The sequence below is a fragment of the Hypomesus transpacificus genome, unplaced genomic scaffold (genome assembly GCF_021917145.1).
Source record: "Hypomesus transpacificus isolate Combined female unplaced genomic scaffold, fHypTra1 scaffold_31, whole genome shotgun sequence".
In the NCBI taxonomy this organism is placed as follows: domain Eukaryota; kingdom Metazoa; phylum Chordata; class Actinopteri; order Osmeriformes; family Osmeridae; genus Hypomesus; species Hypomesus transpacificus.
Genome location: NW_025813837.1, coordinates 2,386,985 through 2,405,772, shown reverse-complemented (window position 1 = coordinate 2,405,772; position 18,788 = coordinate 2,386,985). Strand labels below are relative to the sequence as shown.

Genomic DNA, 18,788 nt, shown 5'->3' with positions numbered 1-18,788 from the left:
ATTAGAAATACAATGACTCTGCGGTCCCTTTAAACTGTAGGTTATAAATAGTAGTTAATCCCCTAATACCTTCATTGCAGATTACCTAGTTATCCTATATCTTCGCCCTATCTATCTCTCGCTCTTATTGACAGTGTGGCCTATAGAAGACGACAACTGAGGAGGGGTCCCTTCTATCTACCGACTGTGTCAAACTAACAGTTTGATCACAACTTTTCCAAGGATTCGATCATACATTACCCTCTGCAACCATGAGCTCGAGCATGGATTATGATTTTATGGCGCCGGGGGAATACACAACCCATGTAAGGACACGTGGCTTGTCAAGACAAGTCTGCCTCCACACCACCGAATTCACATATTCTGCAGATGCTTATAAAACAGCTTTATTCAGTAATGAAAATGAATAGGAATAAAGAGAACTGTTAATTTACGAAATTACAGGGCAATTTATTCTGTGTAGCTGTCCAATGGGTCTTTGCACCCTGAGTGCTATAACTGAGAGGTAGGTATAATTACAGCCGCCTATTGACCTTGGGCTCAGATGAGATCCGTGGGCAACATTTTCTTCTTTAACATATATCATGAAACAGATGGAAAAGTATACGGAGTACATTTTAGGATCAAACGAGTGTGGGATATTTTCTATCTCGCTGGGACGGGGACGGGGGGAGGGAGAGCAGTACTGTGTGTGTGGATGAGGCGACAGCACATGTGGGAAAAGGCCGTGCTGTGCTAGTGAACAAAAATGGGGTTCTGATCTGCGACTCTGCACCACCAGTTGCCTTCCCACTATGTTGTTATGTCAGTGCCTAATAGCAATAGGAATTTAGTATAAAACAATATGTGCTCGTCACCTGTGCCTGCACGTCAAGATAATGCCAAACGCCTTGCCCCTGTGCCACTTCCATTTCATGATTCAAAACTGACGGTATGGCTGAGAAAAAAGAATGACACACACACACACACACACACACATACACACACACACATACAGACCTACATACAACCAAACATTCAGATTGATAGGCCTAATGTGATTTTTTGTGTCACATGAATTATTTTTGAGGGACGTTTTATAGAAGAGCAATGACATTGAAAGACATACCCTGTCCAGTAATAAAATAGATAAAAGCGATGCGAACGTGTTAGCATCATTACCATAGTTTATTCGTGTACGCCACACCTTCCCTCTGGCCAATCGCCAGTAATGTCTTGGATGACGCGCAGAATACTCAAATTACTTTTTCGCAAGAAGTAGGTGGAAGTTACTGAGACTGATGACTTGAGCTAGAAGTTGAACCAAGTCATAGTTTGTGCGTATCGATTTTTACAGGAGCCCACGACGGTGTGCAAGGTTATGACTGCCTGCTAAAGAGCTATCTGGAAATTTACTCTTGGAAAGAAATTGGCTTGCTAGCTCTAGACAAGAACCGACAATGATAGCATCGCATCTGTTGGCTTACTACTTTACGGAACTCCACCATGACCAGGTGCAAAAAGTGAGTGGAAATACTTTTTGTTTATCGGTAACACAAAAGTAAAGCTAACCAGAAACCCACAACAGGCTGGTTTATGGTGACCAGTCGGTGATAGTAAGGACTTTTAACAAAGATGAATTCATGTTTATTCACACATGTGATGTAGGCTGTCTTACGTCGGCATTGCGTCACGTCCAGCTACTTCAATTTTTTTATCCATCCAAATAAAAGCTGATTTAGTATTACCGATCTACTGGATTTAGATGATTTCTTATCAACTAATGTTGCCTCTGAGCGTTTGCTATCAGATCATAAAATCCACTTTTAAGTGGATGCTCAACCGAGGTAGCCTTCGTCGAATATGACGCTATCTTTGCCTTTTTATATATTGGGATTTAATATGTTAGCAAATCATGTTATTAGTCGGCCTCCCAGAACAGCTCCCCATTACGTATTACCAGTTTGAAATATCTGTCTCAGATACAGCTTGCCAACATTTAAAGAGACGTGCCCTTTGTGCGTCTTGAGATTTGGTTGGTAAACGTTTAGTTGAACAGTAAGCGTTCGCAACTTTAAAATGTGCTATGGGGTTGTTGTAGCCATGTAGCTGCTGATTACAATTTACTGCGCTCCTCGAGAACCAGCTGTTTTACTGCAATAAAATACTAGATAGGCCTTTAAGTAGTGACTGGACTACCATGCAAATCCACTTCGACTTAAGTCCCCCCGTGTATGTGGTAAGGGTTTGGGGGAGGCCCTGTTGGTCTAAAGGTTGGGGTTGTCATAGGGTTATATTTTGAAGGCTAGTTGATATTAGAGTAATCTTGGATGGCATAGACAAGGCCTGATATTTATTGATTCATTTGATGAAGAAGTAACGTTATTCCTAAACTGTTTCACTCTGCAACAAGATAGAATACAGGCAGAGCTACAGAATGGCCTTCCTTCTTTTGTGACCTGCTTCTTTGCGTCATGATGACAAAGAAAATCCTGAATGACACAAGAGGCTATTGTTGATTTGACTGTTTCAACAGTCCTTCAGTACCCCCCCCCCTGGCATTATATCTCCAGTGTCAGGTTTTATTGCTGTTCAGTCAGTATTTTCCCTGTTGCAAGCATTGTCTTTTGTCTAATTTAATTGTATGTCTTGTGGCGAGGAAGTGTGGAACACCTTGAGGCCAAGGTGACTGACCAGTAAATTTTCCTGGCCTGTTGTTCTTATGCAAGCTCCCATTATGTTTAGCGGTGGTATCAAGGTGATGGTGTGTTTATTATTGGTACTAGACCACACATATTGAGACTGGAAAACTTCCACAGCAGCCAAGGTCTTCAAGCTCATATTACTCCAGTTGGGTTTCTGTTAAGAACAACACGCCTCTGTTAAGACTCTCAACAGGAGGTTTAACCCACTCCCTTTTCACTCCTCATCTGTTATTTATGTTAATTTCTGCCTTGCAAATAATCTTCGAATGGACAGTGTTTTTCCCCCCGTGTGAAGAAGGATCATTTACAGCTTGAGGCTCTGTTGAACTCCCTCGAGTTGTGAACTATTTTGGTGTGACTGAGCTCAGGCCTGTAGTCTCATGTGTTTCCTTCTGCTCTGACCCCTCCTGTCACATGCCTCTTGCGGAGGAGCAAGTTTGGCAAGTCAGAGGTTCCTGGAGTGTGAGGCGTGTGCTGTCGGGCCTGAAGTTCCTGTTGCGTACATGCATCGAAGCCAAGCGGGCGGGGCTAGCTCAAACCAGGAAGCAGCACTCTTGTTTTACTAGAGGGAACTTGACTGAACAAAGTGTGGAACTTAGATGATAATAATCGACATGTTTAGGGACGCTGCCAGTCCACTGTCAGACAAATTGATTTTGGCCATTCAAACTGAAGCAAAGCTGGCATTTATCTTTTAGGTGTTTATACTTTAAAGGTCCACTGTCAAGGTATTCAGGACACTAAATGGGTGTGGTGTAGAAATCATGTCATTTTTGGTGGCCATAAATTTCAAGATACTCAAATAATAATAATGGTAGTTGTCAAACATCCTCTTTTATAATCTGACTGCAGGTATTCTAAACACATTTTTGGTATCCTTCGATTTTCACAGCATCACAACCTACCTGTGCAAATGTCGGCTAATGGAATGTCCTTTAAAATATACAGTCAACTGCCATTTTACAAATGCAATGAAGTTACTTAAGTATTAAAGACATTGGCTGGGTTTCCCAGATTCGTTAAGAAACTCTTAACGCTAAGAGCTTCTAAATTAATCTGGGAAACCCGGCCATTGTTGATTTGATCTGTATACAGTGGTTTGATAATCTGATCAAACATGTGATATGTGGAAGCCACCATAAAATAATGATTAACTATACTACATGAAGTTATACCGTAACCAATTAAGGTTGTAGAAACAGATGGACATGTTCATAGTTTACTCCCACACATGCAAATGAATTCACAGTCACTCACGCTAAACTTTATGTGCTAATTGGATGATCGACCATCTATAAACAAATCTTAGAGCTGATCTAGGGAACATTTATTAGTCTGATTATTTCAACTTTTCCATTTGAATTCTACAGTAAATCATGTATCATCAATATGATGCATACATCAATACATCAACCATGATGTATTGGCCACATTTAACAGTAGCTTAACCAGTTTACCTAAATTGCTATTGTGTTCTGTTGAGAGATGGGTGCATTTTCTTTATTTATTCAACAAAAAGGTCTTCTCACGCATGTTTATCTCCGTTAAACTGTTTGTCTCCCTCCTCCTATCCAGGTGGACAAGTACCTATACCATCTGCGTCTGTCCGAGGAGAGCCTGATGGATGTGTCGGTGAGATTCCGTCGGGAAATGGACAAGGGCCTTGGCCGTGACACCAACCCCACGGCAGCTGTGAAGATGCTGCCTACGTTTGTTCGCTCCACTCCCGATGGAACAGGTGAGCAACGCCTGAACAGCTGCAGAGATATTTCACACGAGGGGATTCTGTCAGTACCTCCATCTTTCAGGGTGCAAACTCTCTCTTTTACATTTAGTCATTTAGCAGATGCTCGTATCCAGAGCGACTTACAGTAAGTACAGGGACATTCTCCTCGAGGCCAGTAGGGTGAAGTGCCTTGCCCAAGGACACAACGTCATTTGGCACGGCTGGGAATCGAACCAACAACCTTCTGATTAATAGCCTGACTCCCTAACCGCTCAGCCATCCGACCCCTCTTTTCAACCTCACAGTCTGTGGGGAAGTGAGAGACAACTGTTTAACCTGTTAATTCTTAACTCTGGGAGAGTTACGCAGTTTTCACATAACGGTGTCATCTTGGAAGCAAGTAAGTACAGCTGTTTGAGAGGGAGACGGGTTAGGAAGTCATTAAAGAGAGCATTGGGGCCTCATTTCCCACAATGACCTGTGCTGGTTGGTGAGTTAAGCCTCTTCTGTTTACCCAGCTTGTTGACTGAGGTCGTTATTTGTGAGTTAGACCTCAAACTGGCTGATAAGAAAGCTTCCTTACGGAGAGAAAGTTTTCTTTCTTGTTCTGTCTCTCCCGTTCTAGTTCCCGTTTCCTTTCTGTCTTTCTTTCTTCAAGCTAAGTTTCTGAAGCGAAATATATTCAAAGTGTGTAACAAAAATGCATTGTGTAACAAGGAGTTCTGTGAGGTTTAAAGTATTTGAAGGTAGCCTACTTACTTGCGGTTCCCACAGTATTTTGTTACACCCACGATATAAAGCTCTCACAATATAACACTTCACATTTTATTTTGGTTTCCTCATGATATTCTTACCTGAGCTAAGGTCAGATGCTTAGATGATTTAGCCTACACTGGGTTGACGTTAAAATCGTATACATTTGTTTAGGGTTTACTTTTTAGTGCGCAGGTAGGGGAATGTTGGCTGTGTTGGGTTCTATTTCATCTTGTCATATACTGGTCAAAGTCCTTTAGATGGTTTTAAAGCCACTGTTAGACTATATTCCTGTTATCTGTTATACACCTGGTCAGTCATTGAGATCAAATTAAAATGTACAATAACTAGGCTACCTGGTAATAACACACACACAAGTCCTTTTTTCTAGCCTTTACATAAGTGTGTGTGTTACCAGAAAAGGGAGACTTCTTGGCCCTTGACCTTGGTGGGACCAACTTCCGTGTCCTGCTCGTGAAGGTCTCAGACAATGGCAAGCAGAAGGTGCAGATGGAGAACCAAATCTACGTCATCCCTGAGGATATGATGAGGGGCAGTGGGATAGAGGTGAGATCCCCTCACACACACACACACACACACACACTGACACACACCCTTTACTGCCCAACACTGTGCCACACACACACAAGCTGTTGTATACATAAACCTCCTTTTCCAAGTGCAATTTCTTATCAATGATCTACATATGTTTTGATTTGTTTGTTACTTTAGCTCTTCGACCACATTGCGGAGTGTCTTGCCAACTTCCTGGATAAGCTGGGCATAAAAGACAAGAAACTTCCTCTGGGGTTCACCTTCTCCTTCCCCTGCCAGCAGAACAAGCTGGACGAGGTGAGGGAGGCGGGCATCAACAGACATGGGTTTCAAAATTGTTCAAGCTGGAGTAATGCAGCTTGGTTATTCTTAAGTGAGAGTATGAATGCTAAGTCTTCTCTCAGGAACAAAGACAGGGCTTTGATTTTGAAACAGAAATCAAGACAAAAAAAAACAGATTCATTGACATGAATGAAACATGCATGTGATGTGTTTTTGTGTGTTTGCATTGGTGCAGAGTATCCTGGTGTCGTGGACTAAGGGGTTCAGGTCCAGTGGCGTGGAGGGGCAGGACGTGGTCAGCCTGCTAAGGAAAGCCATCGCAAGGCGAGGGGTGAGGACACATGCCAGGCGCTGCTGGGGGCTAGGAGCTGGGGGCTAGGAGCTGGGAGCTGGGGGCTAGGAGCAGGGGGCTAGGGGCTGGGGGCTAGGAGCTGGGAGCTGGGGGCTAGGAGCTGGGGGCTAGGAGCTGGGGGCTAGGAGCTGGGGGCTGGGAGCTGGGGGCTAGGAGCTGGAAGCTACGAGCTGGGGGCAAGGAGTTGGGCTAGGGGCTAAGAGCTGGGGGCTGGGAGCTGGGGGCTGGGAGCTGGGGGCTAAGAGCTGGGGGCTGGGGGCTAAGGGCCAAATGAACGCTCAACTAAAAATATTACAAATACTCCAAACACAGTAAAACAGATGTGTAATAGAGGTGTGTGTGTTAGCTGCAGGCTTCTCCAAAAACATTCAGGGACATGCATTCATCCATGCACATTGCCAAAACAGAAGCAACTCTAAATGAAGCACTAGAGAATTGAGCTAAGCAGTCCATTCAGTAGCAATAACCCCCCAAGATCGATCCAATTATGAATCACAAGCCCAACTGTATTGAAGTGGGGAAAATTCTCTTTCATATACTGTTCAAAGACTGTGACTGCAGGATTCTTGTCTGTGTGCTATTCTCTCTTGTCTGTCCATCATCCTATTCCAATGTTATGTTCTATCTCTTCCCCAGGACTTTGATATTGATATTGTAGCTGTGATTAATGACACTGTCGGCACCATGATGACCTGTGGCTATGACGACCATCACTGCGAAATAGGTCTCATCGTAGGTGAGTAGACCGGCACTTAAGGAAGGTGTGTATGTGTGTCAGTTAGCCTAGAGCAATAAACAGCTACATCACAGGATCGAAGATATTCCCTCAAGGAAAGCTGGAAAGTATCAATAACGTTGGCCTTTAAATTGCAGTCAAGCTGATTAAGACATGGGCTCTGAAAACATTCAAATCTATTGGAGTCAACAAACGAGTGTCGACTCCAATAGAATTCTGTACAATACAAGGTCGCCCTCCCATTCCAGACCCAGATTAGATATGCCGGCTCCATCATGCATCAAGAACCCTTAAGGGAACACGGGGTTTAGGATAACTGCATTTGTTAGCTGTCTGAGCTAGCCTCCATCTTCCTAGCCTTGTGTTTCCCCCTCAGGCACCGGCACCAACGCCTGCTACATGGAGGAAATGCGTCACCTGGAGCTGGTGGAGGGGGACGAGGGCCGCATGTGCGTCAACATGGAGTGGGGCGCGTTCGGGGACGACGGGTCCCTGGACGACCTGCGCACCGACTTTGACCGCGAGATCGACGCCGGCTCGCTCAACCCGGGGAAGCAGCTGTGAGTGGCAGCTTCCGTAACCTTTCTCGAGTGGAAGGGTGTGAGATTTCTCTAATTGTCACTGGGTTGTTGTTTTTCTGAAGGGTGGTAAGGAAGATGCAGCCTCCACATTTGAAGTAGTTTCTCTCTGTGTGTGTGTGTGTGTGTGTGTGTGTGTGTGTGTGTGTGTGTGCATCCTCAGTTGGAACATCTGGTTAATACAATACACTTCCAACAGAGTCAGCCTCTTAATTAACCCGATGTTCCATCCATGTACAATCTATGGTTTCAACTAATAGGTGAATGGGTAGGACAGTTCCTGTAGCAGAGGTGTTCCCGTAGCATGCGTGTTTGTTTGAGTGCCTATTTGTGTGTGACCCCCCCCCCCCTCCCCCCTCTCTCAGGTTTGAGAAGATGATCAGTGGCATGTACATGGGGGAGCTGGTCAGACTGATCCTGGTGAAGATGGCCAAGGAACAGCTCCTGTTCCAGGGACACACCACCCCCTCCCTGCTCACCACGGGGCATTTCAAAACCAGCTTCGTCTCTGCCATCGAGAACGACAAGTCAGTCGTGTGTGTGTGTGTGTGTACTGAGGGAGTAAAACCTCGGATGTTTGCCTGACTGTTTATATCTCTGCGGGATCACCTTTTCTTTGAAATATATATATCTATCTATTTAGGTCTATGTGACCTCGGATAAGAACAAACCTATTAGTTTTACAAGCACCACAGTAAGCCATGACCAGCCACTCCAAATGCCACTAGCAACGAATGATATGGTTTAGTAATTGCATCTCAAGAACACATGTTTCAAAAATAACCTCTACTGAGCCGGTCTCTGTGTGTGTCCTGGCATGCGTGTGCGTGTATGTGCGTGCGTGTGTGGTGTGTCCGCTTGTGTGGAACGTGTGTGTGTGACGGGCCATGCAGGGACAAGGAGGGTCTGGTGAGTGCAGAGCAGGTTCTCCTGGAGCTGGGCCTGGCTCCGTCTGCCGAGGACTGTGTGGCCGCCCAGAGGGTGTGTCAGATCGTGTCGACCCGCGCCGCCCACCTGTGCGCCGCCACGCTGGCCGCTGTGCTGAGACAGATCCGAGATAACAAGGCGGCCGAGAGGCTGAGAACCACCATCGGGGTGGACGGCTCCGTGTACAAAAATCACCCGCAGTGAGTGCTGCTGTGGAGGGCGTGCTATCTCCGTCTCTCCGTCTCTCTCTCTCTGTCTCTCTGTCTCTCTGTGTGTCTGTCTCTCTGTCTGTGTCTCTCTCCCTCTGTGCAGAGGGCACATACACAACCGCACAAACACACAGTCTGGCCTTTTGACACGGCGGCAAAGGGAGCAGCTGTTTGGTTTCCAGGCGTCAGACGCCCTGACCCCCCCCACCCCCCACTCCTCTGGGTTTCAAGGTTCGCCCGGAGGCTCCACAAGCTGGTGCGTCGGCTGGTGCCGGACTGCGACGTACGCTTCCTGCGCTCGGAGGACGGCAGCGGGAAGGGCGCCGCCATGGTGACGGCAGTGGCGTACCGCTTGGCGGCGCAGCAGGCGGAGAGGCAGCACATCCTGGACTCGCTGCGGCTCGGCCGCGAGCAGCTGCTGGAGGTAAAGAGGAGGATGGGGGAGGAAATGACCCGAGGCCTGGACAGGAAGTCGCAACAGGACGCCACCGTCAAAATGCTGCCCACCTACGTCAGGTCCACCCCAGATGGCACAGGTCAGAGGTCAAGACGCTGGCCAGATCAGTGAAGAAGAAGGTCCTTAGTTGTTGTAGGGAGGGATGGAAGGATGTTAGATGGATGCTGGGATCGAAACCATATTTTAGCGGAGATGAATGTCATAAATGTGCAATTTATTTGTTCTGTGTGCATGCTGGGGGGGGGAGATTTGTGACAAGGTTTTTGTGTGGCTTTGAAGGTGATGATTAGTTTGCTAGAGACGTGTGTGTGTGTGTGTGTGTGTGTGTGGATGGGTGGGTGGAAGGGGGGGTTGACAAAAGTGTGTGTGAGTGCGTGTGGGAACACACCTGAAATGTTGTGTGCCTTCATCAGAGCGTGGAGACTACCTGGCTCTGGATCTGGGCGGGACTAACTTCCGGGTGCTGCTGGTGCGCGTGCGAGGGGGCAAGAGACGCAGCGTGGAGATGCACAACAAGATCTACGCCATCCCCCAGGACACCATGCAGGGGACCGGAGAGGAGGTAGAGAGGGGAAGGGAGGGGAGAGAGATGGAGGAGGAGGAGGAAATCAGGTGGGGTGGGGTGGGATAGAGACTGCTGGAGAGGAGAGGAGGTGGGGAGGGTGGGGACCTAATTGTACTTTAGCTCTTTCTGGTCTCTATGGCTTGTTAGTTATGTGGAAGGGAAAGGGCTACTTATTCCATGTGGCGTTTCTTCTCTTCATCTTCCTCTCCTGAGCACATGTATCCACTGGAGCTAGTGATGGGTGGAGCTGGGGTTGTTTGGCTTCTGTTGCAATTGGGGATTGTTTTGTGTTGCAGCTGTTTGACCACATAGTGCAGTGCATCGCTGATTTCTTGGAGTACATGGGCATGAAAGGAGCGTCCCTCCCTCTGGGGTTTACATTCTCCTTCCCCTGTCATCAAAACAAACTAGACCAGGTAAGAGGCTGCGAAAGCAAATATACGACTTTCCTTTCACTGATTAAAAAAAAGCACAAACCAGGACACTGGACTGAATTATCCAAGGAACATTTGATTTCTCCTCAAATCTCTTTGAACCCCCCCCTACTCTGGCTCTACTCTGCCTCTCCTCTACCAGGGTATCTTGCTGAAGTGGACCAAGGGTTTCAAAGCCTCGGGCTGTGAGGGGGAGGATGTGGTGGCTCTGCTGAAGGATGCCATCCGCCGTAGAGAGGTCAGGGGTCAATCTCTCTTCACACTGCTGAGATCCTTACCCTCTCACTCTCCTAGATCCATACAGGATTGGACAGAGATATGTCTCAATTATCCCTATACAGAAACAGAATGTGTAAATGTACTGTCTATACGCTTGCGGTGTATTTGATAATACCCAATTGCTCAGAAAGTACCAAGTTAATGAAATTGTATGAAAACAAGCTCAAGAAAAATTCAATGTATTGATTACACAAATGTGAGGTGCAGGTGTCTGGTACACAAGTTGAGTATCACAGAAGACTGGACAACGATGAACAGCATAGCCTTTGCAGGCACAGTCCAAGAACAAGATGTTCTAGACAGCTTTTGTTGAGGTCTTTTGATATAGCTCCTAGAAATGGCCTTGTCGCTCCTTCTATTTTCCTCATTCAAAGTTGCATGGCATTATACACTTTGGAAATATTGTGACCTCTGACTTTCATTAGTGAGCAGACGCATTTTACTAAGACCTAACTTATGGCTATGCAGGCATGGTAAAAACAACATAATTAATTATATATCAATTATTCAAGAAACGTAATTAATCGGCACATTTCTCTCCTGGACATAACCAAGGGTTATGTGCTCATGAGCTTAATATTATATTACAAGGTATAGATCAAACATTGTTCATTATATTCAGAACATTTCAAACAGAATAGAAGTAGTAAAGTAATCATTATCCTTAATTGTTGTTAACTGATCAATGGTTTAAGGACAGACCTCTTCAACACATATGCCTCTATATATGCCCATATGTTTACAGTATATTCCTATGTATATATATATATATACTGTGTAAATATACAGTGTATACCGTATACACTTTTATAGAGTTTATTCAGTTCTTATATTTATCCATGTTTTGATCAGATGAGCCAACATAAAACATCATTCGTTTTCTTTTTAATGTGTACACGATCAGTTGTCTTATCCTTATACTTGACATGCGTAGAATCGCACTTCAGCTACCAGAATCATCTGTTGTTCAAAACAGTAAAGAAGATTCAAGTTATGTTGTCAGTTTCTTTTTAGTGCCTCTAAGGCAATCAATCAACCACAAGAAAGGGTGTGATTCTTTTTCTTTTCTCAAAAGGGGTGCTATTGATTTCCAAACCATTTTTCATTTGTCTCACAAGGCATACTTGTTTGTGTGGGAATGATCGATGTTGACATATTTCCATTCCCCGTGGGTTGACAGGAGTTTGACCTGGACGTGGTCGCCGTGGTGAACGACACTGTGGGGACCATGATGACCTGCGGCTACGAGGACCCCCTCTGTGAGGTGGGCCTCATTGTAGGTGAGTCTCTCTCTCTCTCTCTCTCTCTCTGTCTCTCTGTGTCTCTCTGTCTCTGAGCTGTTTTCTCTCTTATGCATCCTGTCTCTGTCTCCTTGCCATCCTCAGGCACCGGCACCAACGCCTGCTACATGGAGGAGATGCAGAACGTGGAGCTGGCGGAGGGGGACGAGGGCCGCATGTGCGTCAACATGGAGTGGGGCGCTTTCGGGGACCGCGGGGAGCTGGACGAGTTTTGCACCGAGTTTGACAGAGCGGTGGACGACCGGTCCACTAATCCGGGCAAACAGAGGTGCATACTAGTGTAGATAGATCCCTCATTGTTGTTCAGTTCTCTTCATATATACCGGTATAAAGATATATATGTTGTAAAAAGTAGTAGCTCATTGAGGATTGTGATGTATTTACTATTAATTGCTTAGAAAGTTGGATGCAGGAAGTTGTCTTGAGGAACTTTAACCCTATGTACCAATTGGAGTAAACTGCAAATACACCCTGGCTTGCCATGTCTATGACTTCTTGTTTGAGGCCAGCGAGCTTACCCTGGAGCTTAGAGAGGATGAAATGTTCTGCTAAATTGCGATCGCAGGCTACATTGTTTTTCCAATAATCTGTCTGTCTTTCCTTTTCTCAGGTATGAGAAGATGATCAGTGGTATGTACCTGGGGGAAGTGGTGAGGAACGTTCTGCTGGACTTCACCTCCAAGGGCTTGCTCTTCAGAGGCAAGCTGTCTGAGCGCCTCAAAACCAGAGGCATATTTGAGACCAAGTTTCTCTCCCAGATCGAAAGGTAGCGTGTTTATATACTTGCAGCCAGTGGGATTAGCGCTGTGGAAAGCTAGAAGGTCTTTTTATTAAAAGCAGAGAGAGAGAGAGAGAGAGAGAGAGAGAGAGAGAGAGAGAGAGAGACAGAGAGAGAGAGAACCTGTAAATCTCTGTTTGACAAAACAGTCCTTTTATTGCTGGTGGTTCCTACCACAGGGACGTCTGGATAAGACATTAAATAAGTAAAAAGACACTGTTGTATTCGAGAAGTTCTTTGAGTAGGATTGAAAGATTGAAAATAAATCTTAGAACAAATAAATAATAATAATTCTATCCTTGCACTTTCAAGAAAATGTTTGTCATCACAGAGAGAACTCCATAGTGTAGATATCAGTGTGTAATTCTTGTGTGTGTGTTTAATCACCCTCGGTGGATCTGAAAGCAAGTGCTATCGATCACATTGCACAGGCTTTGTAATCCTTGTATTCCAGTGTATGAACCGGTAGCAAGCGCATTAACCCTCCCCACACCTCCTTTGTCATCCCCCCCCCCCCAGTGACCGCCTGGCCCTGCGGCAGGTGCGCTCCATCCTGCAGCACCTGGGCCTGACCAGCTCCACCTGTGAGGACAGCATCCTGGTGAAGGAGGTGTGCAGCGTGGTGGCCCGCCGAGCCGCCCAGCTCTGTGGAGCCGGCATGGCTGCCGTGGTCGACAAGATCCGGCTCAACCGCAACCTGGAGCATCTTCGCGTCACCGTGGGGGTCGACGGCACCCTGTACAAGCTGCATCCACAGTGAGTGACAGCAAAGTGTCCACATTTCTTTCGACGCTTTTTTGGGGGGAGGGGGTAGATCGTCCTGGTTCACGTGTCCTCTCTTGTCTCCTTTGTCTCTCGCTCCTCTCTCTCTCCCCAAGTTTCTCCAGTATCATGCACGACACAGTGTCGGACCTGGCGCCGCAGTGCGAGGTGACCTTCCTCCAGTCGGAGGACGGCAGCGGGAAGGGAGCGGCGCTCATCACGGCGGTGGCATGCAGGATCAGGGACGCGGGCCAGCACTGAGGTGGCGCCACCATAGGGACGGGAGGAGAAAGGGAAACGGACTGACATGACAAGCTGCTGGCTGTACTGACCTTTTCTTTTGTTGTTTTGGGTGATTTTTCTTATTTAATTTGATCGAAAGGATGGGTTTCTGCGTGCGCAAATGTATTAAATGTCCTCCTGGCATGCAGAAAGATTCTATATGCTTTGATGAAATGTTGCTGATTGAGTTGGGTCTTCACAGCGTACAGAAGAGACTTGTGATACTTGCAAATTAATGTGACCATTGATACTTGTCTACTGTTGCTTTGATAGTTTATTTTAAATGCTTTTCATAAAATATAATATTCTAATAGTGTTGTCCTTATCTTACTAATGGAACATGTCTGTCTTGAACTGAGTTAGGAAGGAGAATTAACTTTCACAATATTTTTTGGTTAGTATATTAGCTGTCAAGCGGTTTAGAACTCATTTTATTTCCCCTGTCAATGTAGATCCATATTGTGAGTGTGACTCCTGCGGTTGTTCTGTGCCTGAAGGCTTTTCTTCCTCTTCGTGAGCCCATCTTATAGTCTTGATTTGTTTATCAGGATAGCACAATGATATAATGTTGCTCTCTCTCACCCACATACCCTCTATATGGGTAGTTGCACATCAAATTTCGTTTTTTAACATAATTCAGTTTAAACTGGTACCTCTATGCTACTTCCAGCTATATCATCAACATTCTGTGATAATAATGACCATTCAGAGAGATTGCACAGTGCCTGTACAGGAAGTGATGCATGCTCCAGGTGTAAGCGGGGAGCAGGTGGGTGGACAGCAGAAGATACCAGAGAGGTCGAGTGCCGGGTGAAAAGAAGCAGTTGCCGGTGCTAATCAACTGAGCATCTGTGATCTCAAATACCTCTTTGGCCAGACAGCAGCTACACGGGTTCAAAAAGGTTATTGCTCACAAGGAAGGGACTCTTAAGTCATTTGATCCAAACATATTTTGATGAAAGGTTTACCTTTTAATTGTTTTGTCCAATTTTGTCCCCTTAATCCCAAAGCGGTACACTTACAAAGGTTATTGGTATTGATTATTGGTTTTAGCACTATTACCAGTGCCATGATTGTTGTTAATACCTATTTGATTGCCACACAATTCCTGTGCCTCAAACCAACTAATGCCTGATCTCTTTTAAAAAGGCGTGCTATTTTTATCAGTTAAGCGCCAATCAGGACGGGGTTAAGTACCTTGTGCAGCTGCTTTTTTAAGAGGGAGAAAAATGTATAGGCTTGGAAATAGCAAGTAGGTCTGTGTATAAGGCCGTAAGGATAACAGTCAAATTAAATTGTGTATTTAAATTGTGTGATCTTTTATGATTAGCGGCATATCTGAAGCAGCAGAACAATTCAATGACGCTACGCCACAAATGACTTGAGTTTGAAAGCAGGGAAAACGGCTGAAGTGAGCCCTGCTCTCATCCTCGTGTAACTGAACAACGGAATACCCCTGGACTAACTCACTAAAGCCTTACTAACCTGGAGACTGGTAAACCAAAGCCAGACTATCCCTAAAGACTGGTAAACCAAAGCCTAACTACCCCTAAAGACTGGTAAACCAAAGCCTAACTACACCTGGAGACTAGTAAAACAAAGCCTAACTACCCCTGGAGGCTGGTAAACCAAAGCCTAACTACCCCTGGAGACTGGTAAACCAAAGTTTTGAAGAAAAAGAGGCCTGCACACTTTTCTCTCTGCGGGGAATGCATCAGAAAACGGTTCTATTAAAACCAATTAACCAAGAACCTATAACCAAGGGCTCCAAGATATCTAGGCTTCCCTTGACACAATTTTGATCAACAACACGAGTCGTGTGTCTGTAGGCTTTGCTCAATATGTTCATCCTAAATTAAGAAAAAAAAAATGCACAAACAAAATGTTCATAGTAGACAAGGCTACTGTATATTGGGATAGATGAGAGACATTTATTTAATTTGGTAAAATACATCTTGTGGTACAATAGTGTGTAAATCGTATTTTAGTCTGAGAGACAGTAAAGACAGGGAGTGGTCTGTCAGAGATGGTTCTTTCATCTGAAAGCTTTGTGGTTGACCTGGAAATGAAGACCTACGTGGAGCCCATTGATAGAAACTATGCTTTCTCTTTCAGTTTGAATGCATCTGTGTTGTGTAAGTGGGAGGGAGAAGGCAGATATGGCCAGTTTAATGGACCTACCGTGACAACGCTGTCAGTCAAACCATGTTGTAATGGCCTGTGTTTTGCATATCGCCCAGAGAGTAATAATCAAATATGCTTGTCTTTTAAATCAGATATTCCAACGTACAAATGAGAGGGACAGCCAGTGCTGCGTGTGATTGTGACATGAGAAAATGCTTATCGTTTCATTCATTTTTGATACCACTGATTGCACATTCATTACATTGTTGTTATAACAAGCTTGTCCGAGCTGTCTGGAAATGGGAATGCTCTCGTTAATTAATTTATGGTTGGGGAAACACAAGTGAGAGCAACAAGCTTTTCTCTTCGATGTATATTTATGATCACTGTTATGATGCAGAACTGAATGCAGTCGTCTGCAGTAGCGTACTCTGGGGCGAAACAAATTTAAAGGCCACCAGCAGCATATGGTGTGTCACAGGGGCGTTGCTAAACATGAAACTCTACTGGGGCTCAGGCCCCTCATTAGAGCTACTCATCACTTTTTTGCGGCGTACAAGGAGGCTTGCGGCGTACAAGGAGTGTGCAACACAATGCAACCCCCCCCCTGAGTCCACCACTGGTTGTCTGCAGTAGACAACAAACATTGCACATGAAAATACAGCTAGGCTACTTGCATCATGAAAGAGGCGCTATCAGACATTCTAGAATACTGGGCTACTGCATCCATCCGATACAACTCTGGGAACAGTGCTGCTTGGATAGACAAACAGTCAGCCTGCAACCCTGTCATTTGCAGACAGGCAGATTGTTTGATGGGCCTCTGGTTAGAGGAAACACACTTCCCCTTACAGCTCAAACAAACTTGTATTGTACTTGCAAACTTTTTGTAGAGCAAAAGACGTGTTCTGAACAGTAACTAAGTCAATTACGAGGAAATATGAGAAAACGCGACTCCCAATGTCAACACACTGCAGGGCTTACACCACATACCTATGATCTTCCTATGATTACGGTTTCAGATGGCTTTTGTTTTCATTGAAGTAATGTGTGGACATAATTTATACAATTATCATGACTGTCATGATCCCTGTGAGACGCACAGCACGGTCATTCTAAAGGTGCTTCTTGGGGAAGCATCAGTGAAGTCAAATGTCAGAGTAACTGTCACTTTCATCTGATGCCATTTTGTTTCCAAGACGCAATTAAACATGTTTCCCATCACCCCCCGCCCCATGCTCCACCAATCATGGACAATATCTCATTGGTCAGGCAAACCTTTGCTTTCAGTGCTACAATTTAAAAAAAGAAATGTGATATCTACTGACACATTAATCTTATTCATTAATATTCAGAATGTTTAATACTTGAATTGAAACTCGTACATTTGACTGGAGTTCAATGGTTTGGAATCTTAAAGCAGGCTACTTTTGTTACACCATTGTTTAATGCATATTGTCAAGAAAGTGCCAACACTCAATACACAGGTATTATTACTAATTTGTATAACATCATTATTCTATTCAACAGACGAGGAAGAAATTGGATAGGAAAGCTTACGCTATCTCTGAGGGTATATGTACATTGTTCTCAACAGACAGTTTGGTGTGAAAACATACAGATGCTGTTGCTTTTAATCAGTTCAGTTCACACTCAGTCCCGACTCACAGAAGGAAAGTCATTCAGATCTGGCATGCTAACTAATTGCCAGGTACTTCATCTTATTAACAGCACTTTTTACAAAGTCAAATGTCACAGCACTTAGCTATGGAGGATGGTGGTGCAGATGATTACATGTGCCACTGGCAGGGTTCCCAGATGCCAAGTGTTGATGTTGGATCCCATCGTACCACAAGGCTTTGTCCTGAAAGGTTCATCATTTCTTCCTTAAGGCATGCGCAGTTAAACTATGAACTCTGAAGAGAATTGCCGGAGCCTTATAAAGTCTATATACTAATACCATGGTATATATATATATATATATATATATGTATATACATTTTAAATGACAAATTATAATGTACCTTGTACATTATACATGGTACATTTACAACAATAAATGGTGCCTGTGAACTGTGCAGAGAGAATAAAATGTTTTTTGCCCTGCTGTAAGATGCTCTCCAGGTGAATGATTGAATGACAGGGTAGGGGAGACAACCTTTTATCATTAGCCAATCAGCCAAGTTTGTTTTCTGCAATCAATGTAATTGGAGCGTTTATTCACGTAGTGCTGTAAAGGGACCCTCAGTCTATCAGCTCTATTGTTTTTGCTGGCGCTTTGGTGTAAATCGCTGGCAACAAGACTCTTAGTCATTGTACTGGGAGATGAATAAGGAATCATTAGAGCAGGCTAACTGTGCACTGGAAATGACGGAATAATCTTTTTCCAAGCTTACAAATGTCCTAAGACAACTACTAATACTATGACTACATACAGAGTCTATCTCAAATGTGTGCTTTGGTGTCATGAATTTAAATCCAAATTTATCTGTATAACATCCTCCCCACCCACCCCAGGCACAACACCACAGTGCATACAGAACAGAATACTGACTACATGTTTGTGAGTTGTAACATAACAACAGACTGCTGAAAAAAACGCCATACTGTGGGAAGTACTTTTCTATATGTATTTATTGAGCAGAACACCCTGGTTTTTGTCGACATACACAACATATATTGAATGACTTGCTATTAGACAAGCACATGCAGAGGGGGAAGAAACAATACATTGTCGACATTTTACGAAAACACTGATACTTTCTGCCTGAAACACAGAATAGGCAACATTAAAGTGTACCAGACTGACATGGCAGTGAGCTTGTTAGCGATGCGCAGTTCTAAGACAGAGCCAAACAAGAAGATGCTCAAAGTCAATCATTTGACGTTAAAACTCAAAGTACATTTGAATGAAACATGAATTAAGACTTTTCCTTATGCTAAAGAAATATGTAAATATCAATCCATTAAGAATCCACAAACATATATTTACAAAGACCACTCT

At 44.6% G+C, this 18,788-nt stretch overlaps 1 protein-coding gene across 1 annotated transcript; it reads left to right on the top strand.

The window, feature by feature from the left end:
- The first annotated feature begins 1,224 nt into the window (after positions 1-1,224).
- hk2 (hexokinase 2) lies at positions 1,225-17,280 on the top strand. Its single transcript, XM_047015753.1, has 18 exons — positions 1,225-1,502; positions 4,260-4,422; positions 5,582-5,730; positions 5,896-6,015; positions 6,236-6,331; positions 6,989-7,088; positions 7,465-7,648; positions 8,032-8,193; positions 8,560-8,793; positions 9,034-9,338; positions 9,673-9,821; positions 10,121-10,240; positions 10,401-10,496; positions 11,718-11,817; positions 11,923-12,106; positions 12,449-12,604; positions 13,136-13,372; positions 13,495-17,280. The coding sequence occupies exons 1-18, from the start codon at positions 1,440-1,442 to the stop codon at positions 13,637-13,639; spliced, it is 2,763 nt and encodes a 920-aa protein (XP_046871709.1). The 5' UTR covers positions 1,225-1,439; the 3' UTR covers positions 13,640-17,280.
- The last annotated feature ends 1,508 nt before the right edge of the window (positions 17,281-18,788 follow it).